The 19,562-nt window shown below is 40.6% G+C and overlaps 1 protein-coding gene across 1 annotated transcript in view; it reads right to left on the bottom strand.

Moving 5' to 3' along the window:
* The window catches only part of LOC126253539 (uncharacterized), a 606,491-nt gene that overhangs the window by 294,477 nt on the left and 292,452 nt on the right, over window positions 1-19,562 (bottom strand). The window contains exons 49-52 of the mRNA XM_049954972.1: window positions 18,327-19,103; window positions 10,050-17,666; window positions 8,035-8,178; window positions 1,472-1,543 (exon numbers count right to left, since the gene is read on the bottom strand). Coding sequence (XP_049810929.1) covers window positions 1,472-1,543; window positions 8,035-8,178; window positions 10,050-17,666; window positions 18,327-19,103 — 8,610 coding nt within the window. The remainder of the gene's footprint in view (window positions 1-1,471; window positions 1,544-8,034; window positions 8,179-10,049; window positions 17,667-18,326; window positions 19,104-19,562) is intronic.

Genomic DNA, 19,562 nt, shown 5'->3' with positions numbered 1-19,562 from the left:
ATAATAATAAAGTTAATGTATATAGAACAAACTTAAAGAGCGATGGATTGATCATGATTTTGAAGTAGTTTTGTTGATTTTTTTTGGTAATACATACAGTCTATGTTGAAATCCATGTTTCAGAGTGTTGTTTTGGGGGAAACTGCTTTCAGTTTCTCAGAACAGTAGGACATAATGTTCCTCCTGTCTACATCTGATACTTTTATTCTTACTGATTGGTTATTTCTAATTATTTCCTTTTGCAAAAACATGTATATGAGTTGAAAAAATCTCAAAGAGTTCAATTATGCATCTTTCAGTTAATTCAAAGGACGAGTATGTTGAAAACATTTTTATTTTGTTGGCTCACTACTGGCTTCAGTACCAGTAAAATCACACTACACAGTTAAAATGTTATTTAAGAAACATTTACAAAATATTTTTACCCTATTATGGGAAACACATGGTATAAAGTACAGTTTTAAAATAGAGGCAGTTGCTTACCCAATCACAATCTAAAAATGGAGGTCAATGCTATGCTTTAAATAGATGCAAAAATGCATGCAGAAGTGATAAGAGTGCCCCTGTTTACAGATATTTGTTCCTTTTTATTTAAAAAAGGAAGTCACAGTGTAAAAGCTATCTAAGAAATTGTAGGGTGGTGTGGTGATGGTACTTAGTACGGAAAATATACAAAATAAAAGTGTGACTGTAGACTAAAGCAAATAATTTTTTTCTTGTTGTCATTTAACTGGTTAAGGAGGACATAACTTTCAGAGTTGTTGAATCAGTAGCAAAAAGATCTATTTGAAGTTACAGAGTTACCATTAGTTTGTCTTTGTTTAAATTGATCACATTATGGAGGAACATCAGCAATTGTCACTTACTACGAAAAAATTTTATTTTCGGTCATAATCACTATCAACTTTTGCAGTTATTACCAGTTTTAATGTTGTCTTCAGACAAACAATCATGTTATGGTCATTGATCCAAATGATAATGTCATATTCAATTAACTTCTGTGGCCGAACATGTAACTGCAGATGAGCTGACCAGCATGCACAGCTATAGAAGATTATTGGTACCATTCTAATGACAGTGTGTCCCTAGATGAGTTAAGAGCTACGATTGGGCTGTCTGTCCGAAAATGACATAAATGTTTACACTGATAATCACTGCAAAAAATTGTTTATTAGTTTGTATATCTAAATCTGCAATAATGAAAGTTTCAAATGAAGATACAGGAAAGCTGCAATGTTCTTTCACAAATACATAACTGACGTTAAATAATTTTTGTATTAAAGTATTCATTATGGGTCAGAGACAGAAAAATAATCAGGCTAGAGCCTGAGAATTGCTCTAACTCTGTATTCACAAATGGCATTTTTTAATTTTTTAAATACAAATTTCACTTTGAATATGTTGTAGCACTCTATAAACACTAAGATAACAAGAAGATGAACTAATGTGCACTTTGAAAAAAGTGTCTTACTTGTAGAAACACAGTTGCAGCCATCACATATGAGACCAGATCTGCAGTCACTCGATTTTTGGCAGGAACAAACTGCAGAGCAAAGCAAATGGAACATTAAAGATTAAACAATTACTAAATGGTGTTCTGGTTCTGAATGGTTTATGTATCAACAGACTATTATAATTGTCATCCAAAATTAGGTAGTTGCAAAATAATAGAAATGAATGTCCTTTATGAGACTGCTGGGTGTAATTCAGTTGAACATTTAATACATACTTAACTGCTAAATACTAAATCTAGACTTTATCGAATGTTTATTAACAGAACAGGTGAGTGTAGGTGAAGCACCACTTATTTCAATGTTTCTTTACAAGGGTGTCAGGGAAACAAGCTACATTAACCAAAGGCTCTGCATAAAACATCAAAATTTCACAAATTTTCTGAATTTTGCATTTCATTGCTGAACTACCATATTCAGTAAGAAATCACAGTGAAATCAGTTATGAAGAAAGTGTGACATAACTGGAGTATTTGAAAATAAGGCTGTCAGATCAACTTGGTATGTACTAATTTATTGGGAAGGGGATATGAGGGAGGGGATAGGCTGTGTGAGTGTATGGCTTCAGTCCGAGGGCAATAAACATAGTTGTAACTATCCATAGCTTTAGTCACCTTGGATTCAGATGATGATTTGAAATGGTCGTATGAGGGAGGGCTGAATTGTTATGTAAAGTAATAGAGATATTATTTATACAAAAAACAAAAATGCACTTCTCAACATAATGCACAATGAACTCATTATTGCTCAGAAAAATTCAAGTTACAACATTGCATATTAATTATAATAATAATTTACAACACAGATAACCTTTGCGTTCAAAGAAAATTTCTTCCTTTCAAGATATTTCCAAAGTTAAGAAAAACAAAAGTGTCACTTGGTACCAAACCAGTAAGGGGATTGGGTCATAAAATATGTTTTTATTTGTTTAAAATTTAAAGGTACATTGTGCTTCATACTATACATCAGCCCATGAGCTGGGGGTAGTGTCTTTAAATGGTAATCAAAATGGCTTGAGTCCCGTGTTCGAACCCAGCCACTGCTTAAATTTTGAATAAAAATCATCAGCGATGCTGATGAAAGATTTCCAGCAGAAGAAGTCACCTTCATTCTGCCGACGGCATTTTCAAAGAGGGGGAAGAGGTGGACAGAGGTTCAGGGCAATCTCTTGCACTTGGGGTGGGAAACTGCCCTAAAAAGGTGGAAGAATCATCTATTATCAATGGCACGAGAACGCAAAGCAGTGGAAACCACAGCATTAAAGACACATATGTGTATTTACAGGATGATCTCTCCATTGGCACAAGATTGTTGATTAGTCTCCCATTTGGATCTCTGGGAGGGAACCACCAAGGGAGAGGTGATCGTGAGAAAAAGATAAAACAACCAATGAAAGGGTAACATTCTACAGTATGGGGTGTGGAATCTCAGAAGTTTTAACTTGGCAGGCAAGCTAGAAAATACGGAAAGAGAAATGCTAAGCCTCAAACTAGACATAGTGGGAGTCAGTGAGATGAAATGGAAAGAAGACAATGATTTCTGGTCAGACAAGTATGAGGCAGTTATAATGGGAGTAGGATTTGTTATGAATATGGAAGGTAGGCGAGAAAGTGAGTTATTGTGAACTTTTCAATGATAAGTTTGTTCTCACCAAAATTGACAGCAGACCAATGTCAAGAACATAAGCTGAGTTATGCATGCCAAGAGACAGAGAAAGTAAGTGAGGATACTGAATGGGTAATTCAGATGGTAATGGGGAGACAAAAATCATGGGAGACTGGAATGTGATTGGGGGAGAAGGAAAAGAAGAAAGGGTTATGGCAGAATATGGTCCAGGCACTAGGAATGAAAGAGGAGAAAGACTAATTGAGCTCAGTAATAAATTTCAGGTCAATTAGAGAATTCTCTGTTCAGAATTCTTAATAGGAGGTACACTAGGAGAAAGACACAAGAACAGTCCAGCTGGATTACATCATGATTAGACAGAGATTCTGAAATCAGTATTGGATTGTAAGGTGTACCTAGAAGCAAATATAGACTCAGATCATAATTTAGTGATGATGAAGAGCAGACTGCAGTTTAAGAGAATCATATGGAAGAATCGGTGTGGTAGGAAATGGGATAGTGAAGGACTCATGAATGATGAGATGTGGATATTATGATAAAGAATATCACAATGAGGTCATGCGAGAAAAAGCACAAGCTCATAGAAGGTAAAGATGGGGAAAGAACTTGGTCATGTCCTTTCAAAGGAACCATCTTGCATTTACCTGAAGCGATTTAGTGAAATCATGGGAAACCTAAATCAGGAGAGCTGGACACAGGCTTGAACTGTTGTCCTCGTGAATGCAAGTCCAGTGTGCTAACCACTGCACCACCTTGCTTTGTCAAATATCATAGTACGCAGTTCATTTGAAGAGAAGTGGACATCTCTAAAAATGGCAAACACAGATATTGGACAGTAAGACATAGGTACAGGGACGGTAACTCTGAAGAAACCATGGGTAACAGAAGCAATATTTCTGTTGATCGATAAAAGGGAAAAAGCACAAAAATGTTCAGAAAAGGCAGCAATACAGCAATGTAAATCACTTAGGAATGAAATAAACTGAAAGTAAAGGGCAGCTGAGGTGAAATGGATCAGGAAAAATGTGAAAAAAAAAATTATTGTCAGAAGGACGGACTCATCATATTGAAAAGTCAAAACAGCTTTCAGTGAAACTAAATGCAGGTATGGTAATATTAAGGGTGCAATGAGATTTCCACTGTTAAAAACAGAAGAAAGAGCAGATGGGTAAAGAGTACACTGAAGGCCTCTACAAGGGGGAAGAATTGTTTAACATTTTCACAGTAGAAGACCCTGGAGGCAGTAAGGAAGACATAGGGGATTCAGTATTAGACTCACAATTTAAAAGTACTCTGGAAGAATTGAGATCAAATAAAGCAAAAGGGATAGATAACATTCCATCGGAATTTCTAAAATCATAGGGGGAAATGAGGCTATATGACTATTCAAGTTGATATGTAGAATTTATGAGACTGGGGATTTACCATCAGACTTTTGGAAAAATATCATTCACATAATAATGTAGATATCAAGGGCAGATAAAGTGCAAGATCTCTTGCACAATCAGTTTAACATCTCTTGCATCCAAGCTGCTTACAAGACAAATATACATGAGAATGGGAAAGAAGATTGAGGACCTGTTACATGATGATTAGTTTGCTTTAGGGGGGATAAAGGCACCAAGAGGCTATCCTAACATTCCACTTGATAATGGGAGAAAGACTGAAGAATAATATATGCTTGTAGTATTTGTCAGTCTAGTAAAAATATTCAACAATGTGAAACAGTGCAAGATGTTCAAAATGCTGAGAAAAATAGGAGTAAGCTACAGGGAATGATGGGTAATATTCAATATGTACAAGATGGAACAATAAGATTGGAAGACCAAGAATGAACTGCTTGGATTAAAAAGGGTGGAAGACAGGGATTCAGTCTTTCACCCCTAAATTTCAATCTATACATCGGAGAAGCAATGGTGGAAATAAAAGAAAGGTTCAAGAGCAGGATTAAAATTGAGGGCAAAAGGATATCAGTCATAAGATTTCCTAATGACACTGCTATTCTCAGAAAAAGTGAAGTAGACTTAACCAGGATATGTTGAATGGAATGAACAGTCTAATAAGTACATATTATGGAAAAAGACAACAGTAATTAGAAGTAGCAGGAATGAGAATACTGAGAAACTTGACATCAAAATTGGTAGTTACAAAGTAGATGAACTCTAAAGAATTCTGCTACTTCATAAGCAAAAAACCCATGGAGGATAAAGCAAAGAGGACATAAGAAGCATACCAACATATCCAAGGTGGGTATTCATATCCAAGAGAGGTCTACTGGTATCAAACATAGGCCTTAATTTGAGGAAGAAATTTCTGGGAATGTACTTTTGGAGGACATCATTGTATGGTAGTGAATCATTGAAAGTTACAAAACCAAAGCAGGAGAGAACTGAAGTGTTTATCATGTGGTGCCACAGAAGAGTATTGAAAATCATGTGGACAGACAAGGTAAGGAATGAGGAGGTTCTTTGCAGAAGTGGTGAAGAAAAGAACATATGGAACTCACTGGCAAGAAGAAGGGACAGGATGATAGAACATGTGTTATAATGTCAGGGAATAACCTCCTTAGTACTAGAGAGAACTGTAGAAGGTAAAAACTGTAGGGGTAGACAGAGACTGGACTACATCCAGCAAATATATGAGGACATAGGATGCAAGTGTTACTCTGAAATGAAAATGTTGACACAGGAGAGGAATTTGTGGTGGGCTGCATCAAACCAATTACAAGATCACAAGACACAGAAAAAGAGTCACATTATAACTGGTTGAAGACTTTTGCATCAGTATCTCATTCTGAAAGTTAACAAGGAAGTAAAGTGTACATAGAAATTATTTTTCTGTACTCGGTTTTGGTTGTGTAAATCATAGCACAGCTGAACTGCTTTCTGGGTTTAGTAACAAGTGTTATCAAGACTTACAGTGGTAATATCTTCTTGAAGTGACAAATCGTAACACATGATGTCTTAAAAGAAAGTTTATATTTGAAGTTTGAAGAGCTCTCTGCACATGCTTGGCCTGCAGGAATTCAGTCAATATGGAGCGATTCTCAGGAGCAGCCTGCATGTTCTGTGTGCGAGAATTTTACGAAAATGGTGATTCGGCAAGTGTAGCATGGAAATTTTGCAGTGATGGTGGACTGAATAATGTAATTGATGCTCCAAATGTTCCCCTTAACCACAAATGGATCAAATTAGTTTGAGGAGACTGGTTCAACACTGGCCCAACCAAAATCTGGGTGACCAGGGCCATCAAGAATGGGCAAATCTGTGGAGAGTGTAAATTGGCCTGTTCGTGATGATCCTAACCTCTTTGTTCATAAGTGTGTAAGTTCTGTAAATGTGCATAGATCATCACCGTACTGAATTCTGTACCTTTACAAAATTCAACTGGTGCAAGAATTAATGCGTCAGGCTGCCAGACATATCCTGCAGTTTGCTAAAGATGTGATTGAGTGTCCTTCATTTAAGAACATCTTGTTTTCTGATGAGGCACATTTTCAGCTAAATAGTCATGTCAATAAGCAAAATTGCCGCTACTGGAGTGCAATATATCCTAAACAGAAGCACGAGAAACCCCTTTATTTGCCAAAAGTTACTATATGAGTTCAAAAAAATGGTTCAAATGGCTCTGAGCACTATGGGACTCAACTGCTGTGGTCATAAGTCCCCTAGAACTTAGAACTACTTAAACCTAACTAACCTAAGGACAGCACACAACACCCAGCCATCACGAGGCAGAGAAAATCCCTGACCCCGCCGGGAATCGAACCCGGGAACCCGGGCGTGGGAAGCGAGAACGCTACCGCACGACCACGAGATGCGGGCACTATATGAGTTGCAGTGTCAGCTTGGGAAATAATTGGTCTATACTTTTTGAGGAGAAGAGCGGTTGAGCAGTTACAGTGTATTCAGTACATTATGTGACAATGTTAAATGACTTACTGGTACCTGAATTGCAAAATTTTCCGGGCTGTAACCATAGAACATGAGTTCAGCAAGACAAAGCCACAGTACACAAGTCCAAAGTGTCTATACTGTGAGTTCAGTAATTTTCCATGGCAAATTGATCTCCAGGAGGGATGACATAAACTGGCCTTCACGCAGTCCAGATTTGAGCCCCATGGATTTTTTCTATTGGGGATATGTCAAATCTAAAGTTTATGTCAATAATCTGACCTCTCAATTGAAAGAAAATATCTGTAACAAAGTGGCAACCATCCAGATGTGTACATGCCAAGCTGTCATACAAAATTTTGTTCATCATTTAAATAAGTTCCATATGTGTGCTGGATTACATTTAAATGACATTATTTTCAAGAAGTGAATTCATAGACTGTATATTTCAATAATAAATAAAGATTTTGCCTATAGACTTCAATCTCTATTTTATTTTGATGCATCAGATATAAACTTTCTTTTGAGACATCTGTACATTTCAGTGTCATCACTCTCAATTATCCCGTTAACAAAGCCACATGTGAGGTGAAGCAATGGATCACCATAATCATTTCTTTACAAAACATCAAGAAATCACTTTCTTTCCCCAGTTTGCTCAAATTCCTGGACTGGCCATTCCCATCACAATGCAGTTTGTAGCTATGTGATGGGACAGTGAAATGCCATAGGAATTTGTGAACTGATAATGTATGATTCAGTGATCACCCAATGTGTTTTGATACTGTCACATTACTTTATCCACTTCCAAAACTACAATAACTGTTTTATGAATGAGACACTCCATGTACCTCACTAATCAGTAACAGAGTTTGGCGGGTGGATGCATGTTGAGACTTGTTACTGCTTTAATTAGACTGTAAACTGTATTTAACACAAGGAAAATTACAACCCCTTGTTTCAGTACTTTGAAACAAAGGGCATCAAATTTAAATATGGCTTACCTTTTATGCAGACAGGTTGATGATCACGTACTTCACAATCATGTTGAGTGCTGCATGGATTGGAGACAGTGCATGGATTCTGACATTTGCCTTTGATGCATGCAAATTGAGCAGGGCACTGATTGTTGTTGATGCAGCCAATAACTGTTATGCAAGAGTAATTTAAAATATCTCTACATAGTAGTATAAATAGTTAATAATTATGTTTATATGGTAAACAAAAATAGATTGCAAAATACATTTAGAAAGCAATCTGTGAAATGCGCTTGTTGCATGAAATTCCCAATTTCTCTCATGACAATCAGTCAATTGTCTCAGATTAAGCGGAACAAAAAATACACTGCAGAGTATTGCAATGTGTCACTGCTACATTTTTAACTCGAGAAAAAACACAAGATTTGACTGTAACTTTTTATTTCCCTTTTTTCCACACATCCTAATTTTAAATACCAGTAAGCCCTTTGATGCAATGACCGAGAATTTTCTTCTTTGTATTTTGTTTTTGTTATGCGTAAAGTCCACCTGGTTAATGTAAAACCACATGTTGGTCACCCACCAGTCTTGTTTTCTCACTCACCTCAGCTTCTAGTTGTCTGTGACAAGAAATGATACTTTTTTTGTACTAAATTGGTCTCTTAATAAAAATGTTTTGACTTAAGTGTGTCATTTATGAAACACAAAATAAGTGACAAGCAAAGAGGTCATAGGGGTTCCTTATTTAATTAATGGTTTTTCTGTGGTATTACCCTAAACACCTATAACTTTTTTGAGAAGTTTCAGAGTAGTCATTGCTGTCAAGTTTTGCCATTTCAGACATGTTTAAGAATTAACAGGAGGCATTATAAACTGTAGTTAAAGAATTCTGTAACAGAAATTGAACATTAACCTGTGAACAAATGGTGGCAATAAGCCTGGATAACTAATTTGGAGCATGGCGTTTTACTGTGTCTGTGTGCAAAGAAACATTATACCTATGAAAATCATATTTTAAGAAAAAATTCTGTAGAACAGGTTTCAATAATTTTTAGAAGTGTAATATTTTAAATGTATGTTTGACAGAAAATTCTTGACTATCATTCTGAAGAAATATGCTACTAATCATATTTACTAAACATAAACAAATTTTATGTATAAAAAAGAATCTGTATACATAATAGCTGAATAGCAAGCATATTTAAGAAGCTTATTTACAGAAGCAAATCTGTAAGCCAAAAGCCAAAAGCACTTAGGAGTTTGTTCATGCAAAAGTTATGCACCACACCACAACATCAAAGCCATTGTTCCAAGTTACCTGATGTTATTACATGGAATACATCAATATTTTCTCCAAACAGCTTGCTGATGTCACAAAAATATGTGCATCATTTATTACATCAAAAAAATGCATGGGTTTAAAATAACTACAAAGCAAAACATAAATATACTGATACTGACTCCCACCCTAAATGTATGTTTTCCCCCAATCATTGCAGGAACTGGAATCAAAGTAGAATTGAAAAACATTATGCATGTTTAGGTCAGCAAATATCATTTTGTGTGAGGAACTGGAATAGGCACACATTTCAAAAGTATGTGTCTGATGCAATGTGCTGCATATAAAGAACCCAAAGTACAATGAAGGATGATAACTGCATGCCACTGAACTTGAAGATATATGAAGCAAGTATTGGAAATCAAATAACCATAAACCATAGAAAGGACACAGTCTAACAGAATGTGGAAGGAATCATATAACACTGCCAGTAGTGTACCATCATGCAATGAGGAATGTTGCAGGGCCAGATACATCCAAGGAAGAAAAAATAACTGGAATCCAAAGCTGCAGTTGAAGAAATAGGGATTTTCTTACTTCAGTCCACATAATTATTCCAGTGAGACATAGTGAAGGAAGTGGTATGATGCCCACATATTTATGAGATAAGGGCTCCTTTCTCAAATAAGCATTCTCCATGACAATAAAATATAGTTACGACAGCAGACAAGAAGACTGCAGGAAGCACTTCAGAATTGCATTTATAGATTGATTGTTGCACAGAGTATTAGGAGATTGAATGAGATGGAGCTCTCATAAGGTAAAGGAAGTGTTTCAGAGGGACGTTGTGCAGTGTTGTGTTTACCTGGCAGTGTTCTACATTCAACAGTGGCTGTGGTCTGGTTCTCATGTGATGGACAAAGGCACACTGGATAATGGTTTCTGACAACACAGGCTGCGCCATTTCTACAAGGACTATTGATGGAACAGGGGTTCTTACAACTTGCATTGATGCATGACATGTTACCTGGACAGTCAGTATTAGAGAAGCACAATGGAGATTCTGTCTGAGGTGGGATGCTCTCTGTGTGTTCGAGAGTGATTCCCATTGTGTAGTCCAGTGTGTGGGTGTTTCCTGTTATGAGCTGTGTTGGCTGAGGTTCAGTAGTTTCTGAATACTCAAAAATGGTTCTGTTCAGTTGTTTAGTGTGTTCCAGTGTTGTAGTAGTTTGCATCGTAACAGCTTGAGTTCTTAAGTTAGTTTTTGGGCTGTATTCTGCCAGTGTCTGCTTTGTCGTTGAGTCTGTTACTAACGTCTGACGAGGCTGTGAAGTATGCTTGGCAATCTCAGTATGTTGCTGCGTAATTATTTCTGTGACATTTGTAAGAGTTTGTGCATTTACTTTATTAGAGTATTTTCCATCCTGCGATCCTCCGGCCTGAATGATAGGTACTGAAGTCACTTGTTCTGTATCTCCAGTGATACCTGCTGTTTGTGACTTTTCAATATTTTTTGTAGTAAGAATGTTGTAAGAAGTTTGCTGCTGGTGGTTCTTTGCATCATGTCCTTCACTTGTAACAATAATTTCGTTTGTCTCTGTGGTACTGTAGTCCATTCCTTCTGTGTCATACTCATGTAATGATGATAATGTTGTCTTTACCTTATTTGTCATTACTGTTCTCTCTGTTCCTTTTGGTTGTGAGAACTGTTTATCTGAAATTTCAGCAGTAGTTCTTTCATATTCAAGAGTAGGTTCTGTTTTGTAATGTATTAACAATTCTCCATAGCTAGTGGTATGTGTTCTTGAAATTTGCCCTTCATCACTGGACACAGTCCATTCGTTTGATCTATCTGTTGGCAGAAATACTGTTTGTTGTACATTTGTCACTGTTGTAGAATCTGTTGTATTTCCTTTTGACATTCCAACATCACTGGAATTTTCTGACTGCTGTCTGGTTACAGACCATAGTTTTGTTTCGTGACTTTCAGAAGTCTTATCAGTCACAAGCTGCATTACTGATACATTGTTTACTTCTGTATTTCCATTTGGGGTGTTCACTGTTTGCTCGTTTAATATTGTACTCGCAGGTTTAAAGATTTGGGAAGTGTCTCTTGTAGAACCAGGGGAATATTCCTCAGTATCAGGCTGTGTGTACTGTAATCCTGACATTTCAGTATTTGTGGTGGCGGAAGGAGACACCTTAAGCACTATTTTGTAATCTGTCACGTCTGTGGGTAACGTACTTTCAGCTGTATTGCCTGTCACTTGTTGATCTGAGCTAATGTAGACATTCTCAGTGTGCTGGAAATGCCCATTACTTTCTGTTGTTCTCCTTGGGGTATTGATTTCTTGTGTGGTTGGGATCATGTTTGACAGTTCTTGTTGCCTTATGGTTGAAACATCTTGGATGCTGTCTGTAACTGTCATGTGGTCATAACCAGTGCGAGTAAGCGGTTCGTTTCTCTGATTAGCGACTGTACTCTGTGAAGGAAGTGTTTCCCCTATAGCAGGTCCGAATGTTTTTTCTGCGGAGGTCTGACTCGTAAACATGTGTTGTTTTGTTGACTGTTGATTTTCGTTTGTATGATATTTTGTTACAACCTTTAGATGTTGCTCTATGTGGGGAGTACTAGTGGGAAGAATATTTGTAGAATGAGGTATAAATGATGAAGGTTCCATGGTTACTGTAGGTATTTTGATCATAAACCCTGTTGTTTGTTCGTAACCGAACGGTTCATTATTTGATGATTTGGACTCATACTGATTTGTTACTGAGGGCTGCATTTCAGACTTTAGAGTCACTTTGTTATTTGTATCGGTTGATCCCTCGCCATCAAAGTGAATGCTGATAGTCGACGTAATCCTCTGCCCTGTGGTGGTGTAATAATTGTTCTTTCCATCTTCTTCAGCAATTGGTGTAGTTACTGGGCCATGATCATATTTTGTGGTAATCGTGCCAGTGTCTTCTGTTCCCACCGACGAACCGTGTACAAAATTTTTGGTTGTCCCTAGGAAACCAGGATACGTGTATGCCTTCCCTGGCTGTATCGTTTCGCCTTCTGCCCTTTCTGTAATGATTTCTGTAGTATCTGGTGACTTTGATGTTACGCAGTTAACATTTCCCAGGGAGTTGGAGCAAATTATTTTTACAGTAGAGGGAAATTCATGTTGAATGGAATCCTTTGTTGGTACTTCGATCATGTCTCCCCAATTAGAGAGTTCTTGGTTGAGTTGTGACGTGCTAATGGAAACAAGCGATTGGGTATGATCGTTTGTAAATATTTCCGGCGCAGTGGAAATCTCCTTGGGTTCCGTTCGTACTATAGCTTCTCTTACAGTTCCGAGAGTCTGATCAGTTGTCTCTGCTGTGAAATTGGAAGACTCCTCTGCTTGGTTTGTAGTTGTTGCAGTCTGTATAGTTTTTTCCTCCTTTGCTCGTTCAAAATCTGTGGGTAGATCGTTTCTTTCCGTTGTATGTGGCAACAAGTTTTCTGTGGCTTGGAAGTTGTTTGTGTTTGTTGCAATATCTTTGTCACGCGGAGATGTAGGAAATGGAGCTAGATTTGCTTCTGTCGTTACTCGTGGCAATTGGCCCGTAGCCGCTTCATCCAACGGTTCAAAGCTTTCGCTCGATTTTGTTGTATGTTGAAGATCTGTCGTATTTTCATCATGCGTACTGGAACCTCTCCTTTCAGACTCTGTTACACCAACGCTTTCGCGGAATGGGCTGTCAGTATTTAGTTTTACCTTTGCTGTGATGTGATGCGTTTGATGCGTTTTGGAAGAATGATCCGGATATTGTGGTGCAGGATTTGTGTAAGAAGACTTCATCCTATCTGCAACAGTATTTACATCAATCCAGTATTCTGTGGATTGGGGGACTGAATCAGGAAGCACCGGTTTCTGTTTAACATGAGAATCTGAAGTTATTTCATATTGTTTTTGCGGGGTCGATGATGGCTGAAACGGTACAAAAACTTGCGTTGAAATTTTCTCCGTGTTTCCTGCCAACGAAACAACATCCGTGTACCGAGTTGTATCAGTAAATACCGTTTTCTCCGTAAGATGCGAATATGCTTTAATTTCATATTGTTTTTGTGGGTTCGTCGATGGCTGAAACGGTACGAAAATTTGTGTTGAAATTTTCTCTGTGCTCTCTGCCAACGAAACGGCAGCATCAGTGTTCTGAGAAATTTTAATTGTCGTTGGCAAGGAGATGCTTGGAGTTTTGTGTGTTGCAGTAGCTTTTAATGTGTCACGTTCCGGAGGAAATTTGACTTTCGGAACCTGTGATACATTATCGTAAATTTCAGTTGTACTTGGAAGTGGAGGAAAGGACGTGCGTACGTTTTTGGTGTTACTGGACGACGAATCGAATGGTACAGTTGTTTTTATGTTTGGCTGCGTAATTTTTATGTCGTCTTCTATAAAGACGTGAGACTTGTTTCCGCTTCCAGATTGTCTGTCATCACCTGTTGTAGGATTTCCATCGCTAAATGTTCCATTGTCTTCCGACGTCTCACGAGGTAACTCTTCATTTGTGTAATCGCCGGAGGTACCTGATGACGTATGAGTAAATTCCGTAGGTTGAGAGAAATCTAGTGTTACTGATTCAAAGGTAGTTTCTTCTTGGACTACCCATTTGTTTGTATCCGATGAGTGCTTCATTGCAGGTGTAAAGCCGTTTGTGTAATCAATGATGTCGGAAACAAACTCTGTAGAAGTCCTTTCCTCTAAATCATTGCGCCAAGTTTCCGCTTTCGTGGGAGTAGTTTTTATGTTTTGATCCTGCCGAGTCGAAATCACACTGGTTACATCTGCATCTGAAATTTTATTTGTTGTTGATTCAGGAATCGTTGTTTTGGTATCGTAGGGTAATGCGACGTATTCTGTTGTAGTTGCAGATGCCGTGTCTGTTATTACTGAGACCTGTGAGTATGGATTTTCATGTGTTTCTTTTGTAATTCCATCATAAGTAATAGTTACTTTTGGTACAGACACTCTTGTGTAGTTTTCAGTACGTTTAATATTTTGCGTAGAACTCTTCTCTTCTAAGTGATTCTCTGTTATCATTGCATCTACTGTTCTCTCATTGGAAGCTGGTGTGTTTATTGCCGATGTTATAATCTCGGGAGATTGGTCTGATATTCGTTCGGTACTTTCTTCGACAATAACACCTATGGTAGTAGAGTGGTTGACCTGCGGAAGTTGATCCTTAGGTTTGTTATTGACTTGTGGTAACCTGATCTCCTTTGTAGCTGAAGGAGTTGTTACAGACTTCTCATCTATTTGCGGTGGCCCATAAGTTTTCTTGTCTTGTGAAACAGATGTATGTTCCTGCGATGTTGAGGTGAAGTTGTCTGTTGTAACAAGAGTGTAGGATGTCAACGTTTCGGAAGAAGTACTTGTTTCTGCTTCCGTTATTTCTTCATCAGTTTCTGGTGACGCAGTGTAAACTGTCTGAGCATAAACTGGTACAATTTTTGTCGTTACCTGTGTTCTATCGCGATCATTAGTTTCAAAAATAAGCTCGCTGCTACTGTTGGTAAGTTCCGTACTTATTTCTTCAGCTTTACTGCGTTTCTCATCGACAGTCGTGATTTCTTCGTCCTGTTCTGCTGTTTCCTGGCCATGATGTCTATGTCCTAGAGGAAAATTTGGATTCTGTGCCCACCTTTCTGTCGGGAAGGTGGGGTTTTCACCAATTCTTGTAGACATTACACTGCTTTCGGTCGTCCCTTGCTGGAAATGTGTAGCCTCTCCTATTGGAGGACTTTCTTTTGGGGTAGTACTACTAACTATGTCATGCTTTATGACCGTCGGCATTGAGGTGTGTATCTTTTTTTCGTTATTGCCAAACATTTTTTCTGTCTGCATGTCTGTGTCCTTGTATGTTGTATCCAGTATGTCGTCTGTGTCTGTTATTCTGTATGTTTTCTGAGGTACTAGGCCATTCTTGTGTTCTTTTTGCAACAAATTGTCCTGTTGTAAAGCTGTTACTTCACTAACTTGAGTAAACGAGTATACTCGTTCAGTATTAGTTGAATTATCAGCTACATTTTCCGTCGATAGGATATCGTCAGTGCTGGTGATGCCGCCCTTTGGAGATACAGTATGTTGCGCAGGAAATAATTCCTCATTTTCATTTTTTTGCTTTGTGATATTTTCAGTTGAACCAAAATTCGTTTGTGGCACTGTGCCTTGAGTTTCAGTGAAGCCATCAGTAGCCATTTGCACAGTGTTCTCTTTTTCTGTCGGGTTTGTGCTTTCAGCACTATCAGTATTGTGAAGAGGAGTCACGGTGTACACTTGTTCACGTGGTGTATAGTTCACAGGGGTCACTGTAACGACTGGTCCTCTGTCACGTCCGTGCACTGGCGTTACGATTATCACGCGGCCTTCGGTGGCACTTTCCGCCGTTATTGTCGTATCTTCCACTCCATTGCTATCTGTTTCGTAAGCAGGACCGTATTCTGTCGCTTCTGTGTTGACGTGTACTTGGATGTTCTGGGTTGTATGGAAGTCATACTCAGGGTTTTCCACGGTCGGAACGGTACTTCCATACTGTGGTGACTTCGTGTTTTCTGTGGCAGTGGATGAATAATTATCGACTAAAATGCTGTATGGCTTTTCTTTGACTGGTGTATTTGTTTCAGCCGTCTCGGTGAACTCTGGTGTTACTGTTATTGTTTCTAATACTGTAGAAGTTTCCGAAGTGGCAGCACTACTTGTCCACGGTGGCACCGAAGATGTGTCTTTTCCTATATTATGGTCTGTAGAAATTTCATTGAGAACCACATTGCTTGATGGAAAGCGTGCTGTGGAACTCTCTTGAGTCCCATCTGCACCACCTACAGTAGCGTGTGCACTACTGACCGATAATGGTGAACCTGTAGCCCTCTCCGAGGTGAAATGTTCGACCTCTGTCGTAGTCAGTGAAATAGCGTGGGTCGTAATCCCAGTTCCCGTTTTTGCTTCAGGAACATACGAATGGTCGTTTTTTGTGACTAACTGATGATAGTTTGCAGATGTCGTTTCATGTACTCGCTGATCAGTAACGCTTTCTGCTGACGATCCTTGATAATTTACGGGAAGCGTGACATCTTGTCTGCTTGTGATTCCTTTGTAATCACTATAATATTTTTCTGTCGAAGTTTCTGGTTTTGTCAAGCGTGGTGTAGATGTTTGTCCTTTACTGACGTGAGAAACAGCCGTCACAGGAATATCGTATGGAGTTAATGTCGTTTCGATCTGTTCACCAGATGGCCCGTAATAGCTGTAGTACGATCCAGTGGTTTGATATTCCTTCTTTTCAGAGTGTAGCTTGGTAGAGCTAGGTAATGTGGTATGAGGTGCTTCATTTGATGTCATCATACTTTCAGTATTTGTTTCTTCTGTCAGGGTGCTGAACAATGTATTGACTGATGTGTCAGAATTTCCTTGTTCGCTTGCCTCGCGTATATCAGACGTCACTGTACTCCGATAAACAATCTCCGTTACTGTCGTGTATGATTGTGTTGTTTCTTCTGTGTGTGGCAGTCTGCGGGAGGAGTACGTGAAAGAAGTAACAAATTCCTGACTGTCAGTCTTGTATGTGCCACCAGACAGGATATCTTTTGTGATTGGAGTAATCTGAGTAGTAGTGGCTTTGTCACCCACTTTTGGGGCTGATTCTGTTGTGTCGGGAGCCGAAGTCAGCTCGTCGCTAGAGAATAACTTGACAGGTTCATTAAAGGGCGTGACCTCCAAATCAAAAGAAAAGTCCAGTGTCGTTTCTGATTCGTTTGTTACGGCGGGCGACGGCTCAGTTGTAATCGTCGTATGCCCCTGCAATGTTTCCTGCGAGTCAGAGGACGTAGCTGCTTCTGTCATTCGAGCCTCGTTTGTCGAAGTTTCGTAAGGTATCTCATTTCCTGTTGCAGGATGTCTTGCACTGACTTGAGGAACCGACGAATACGTAGTTGTTTCGGCATTCGTTGTAGTATCGGTAAGAATATCTACTGTCCTTAGGGCCTCTAATGTGGTGTGTAGGTTATCTGTTTGTATTGTGGGATTGTCTGTTGCCAGTTTATATGTTACAGTTGTCCCCGAAGTTGTATCTGTAGGTAGAGAAGAGCCGTGAATGGATACTGTAGGAGCAGCCTGAGATGTCGAGAGAGCCGGAGGGCTATCGGCGGGCGTGCAGCGAACGGCCGCGTGCCCCCGGTAGCCCACGGGGCAGAAACACACTGGCCGGTGGGCCTCCACCCTACACCGAGCGCTCAGACCACACTTGTTGGTGCAAGGATCTACGCATTCTCCTCTAATGCACGCCAGCGCACCTGTGCACTCGTCATCCAACGTGCACTGAACCGGTGCCCTCGTGCTTGTGCTGACACCTGCTGTGAATAACCAACATAATATACATATATACACACACTTACATATATTTACAAACTCAATATTTACAGAATGTTAATTTAGGGAAGTTGTTAGGAAGAACTGAGAGAAACTGAGTGTTACTGTTACTACATCGATACTGTGTTATAATCGGATGCAATGTAGATAAAAAAGTATATACACAATGTATCTACAGATAATTACTGAGTGATACATATTTACAGACTGATCAAGTGAGCGACAAGGATTTTAAGAGAAAAGAAAAAAATATCTCTAGTCGAACAGGGAAGAGGAAGAGGATATGTCTACCTCAAAGGTCTGTGTCTTTTTATTGCCTGCATCTTGTCTCGCGGTCTTTTGAACGGAAAACACCTGTTAATAGATTTACCGGTAAATTTGTCAGAATGACGACGTTGAGAATAGCTTTTATCTTTGTAAATCTGTGAGATTTGTGAATCGGCTTTTTTTATTTGCATTTTATGCGCTTATCTTTTCTTTATTTATTCTAGTTAGTGCCGCGCCGGGTCAGTCATCCGTAACCAATATTTGTTTTTAGAACATTAGTCTATTCTAAATCCCCGTGCGTCGTCGCGGCCCCACCCTTTTACGCGACCGTCGTGAGTCAGCAGTCGTGTGTGTCGCGCCGTCCGTCCGTTTACCTTTGAGGCATCCGTATTTCGCGTCAGGGACAAATCCTGCGGGACAGAACTTGCAGACGGGCGTGTGGTCCTCGACTCGGCAAGGCGCGCCGGGCGCGCAGCCCGCGCCCTCGCACGGGTCCACGCAGCGGAAGTTGCGGCAGGCGAGGTGCGCCGGGCACCCCGCGTCGCGCAAGCAGATGGAGAGCGCGGGGTTGCAGCGGCGCACGCAGATGCAGACGGGCCGGTGGTCGAGCACGTCGCACGCCTGGTCGGGCTCGCGGCAGGGCGGCGGCAGCGCCGAGCAGGGGTCGACGCAGCGGCCGGCGGCGCAGGCGCGGTTGGAGGCGCAGTCGGCGTCGGAGGCGCAGGCGGGCGGCCCCGAGGCGCACGCGAGCTCGCCCGCGTCGCTCAGCACGAAGCCGGCGGCGCAGACGCAGACGGGCCGGTGCGCGCGCACCTCGCAGCGCTTGCCCGGCTCGCAGGGGCGCACGCAGGGGTCGGCGCAGCGGCCGCGGACGCAGGCCGCCGCCGGCCCGCAGTCCGCGTCCGCCGCGCACGGGCCCCCGCCCGGCCGCGGCTGCTGCTCGAGCCCGCAGCGCGGGTCCGGGTCGCGCACGCACTGCACGTGCGGCGACCCCACGTGGCACTGCGGGCACGAGCAGCGCGCGCGGTGCATCAGGGGCCGGCAGAGCGCGCCGCGGCCGCACGCGCCCCGCAACGAGCACGGGTCGGCACACTCGCCGCTCACACAAGCCTTCTCACTTGGACAGTCTACGTCACTCGCACAGGTGTTCTCTGTTGGTGAGTTTTCGTGTCGAGTCGGGCCGGGGTCGAGAGAGAGAGACAGAAACAAACACAGCGTGTGGTGAGTGGGGAGAAAGAGAGAACAGTCGTCGTAAGAACTGTGAAAGGAAACGAAATTCTCACGTGCACAGATGGGCCGGGAAAACACACAGGCTCTGAAGGAGGTCAGCCCACATCTCCACGGAAAAGAAAATTTAGACACACAAAACTACATAGGCTTCTCACAAGCAGGAAAAACTATTTACAAAAACACAGACATCCGGGTGAGTGCTATGACGCAAAGATGATTTCTACTGTACATGTAGTGTGAGAATGCTCCTTTCACAGTTCCCAATCTGACTTATCGGTTATATTTTAACACAGCGGCGGCGATCGCGGTGTATTGGCTTTACTGTGTCAGGGAACATTATTTCTGAAGTAAGTCGAACAAAAGCTGTGAACGCGTCGACG

The sequence above is a fragment of the Schistocerca nitens genome, chromosome 1 (genome assembly GCF_023898315.1).
Source record: "Schistocerca nitens isolate TAMUIC-IGC-003100 chromosome 1, iqSchNite1.1, whole genome shotgun sequence".
Taxonomy (NCBI): domain Eukaryota; kingdom Metazoa; phylum Arthropoda; class Insecta; order Orthoptera; family Acrididae; genus Schistocerca; species Schistocerca nitens.
This window is presented reverse-complemented; position numbering and strand designations above follow the sequence as displayed.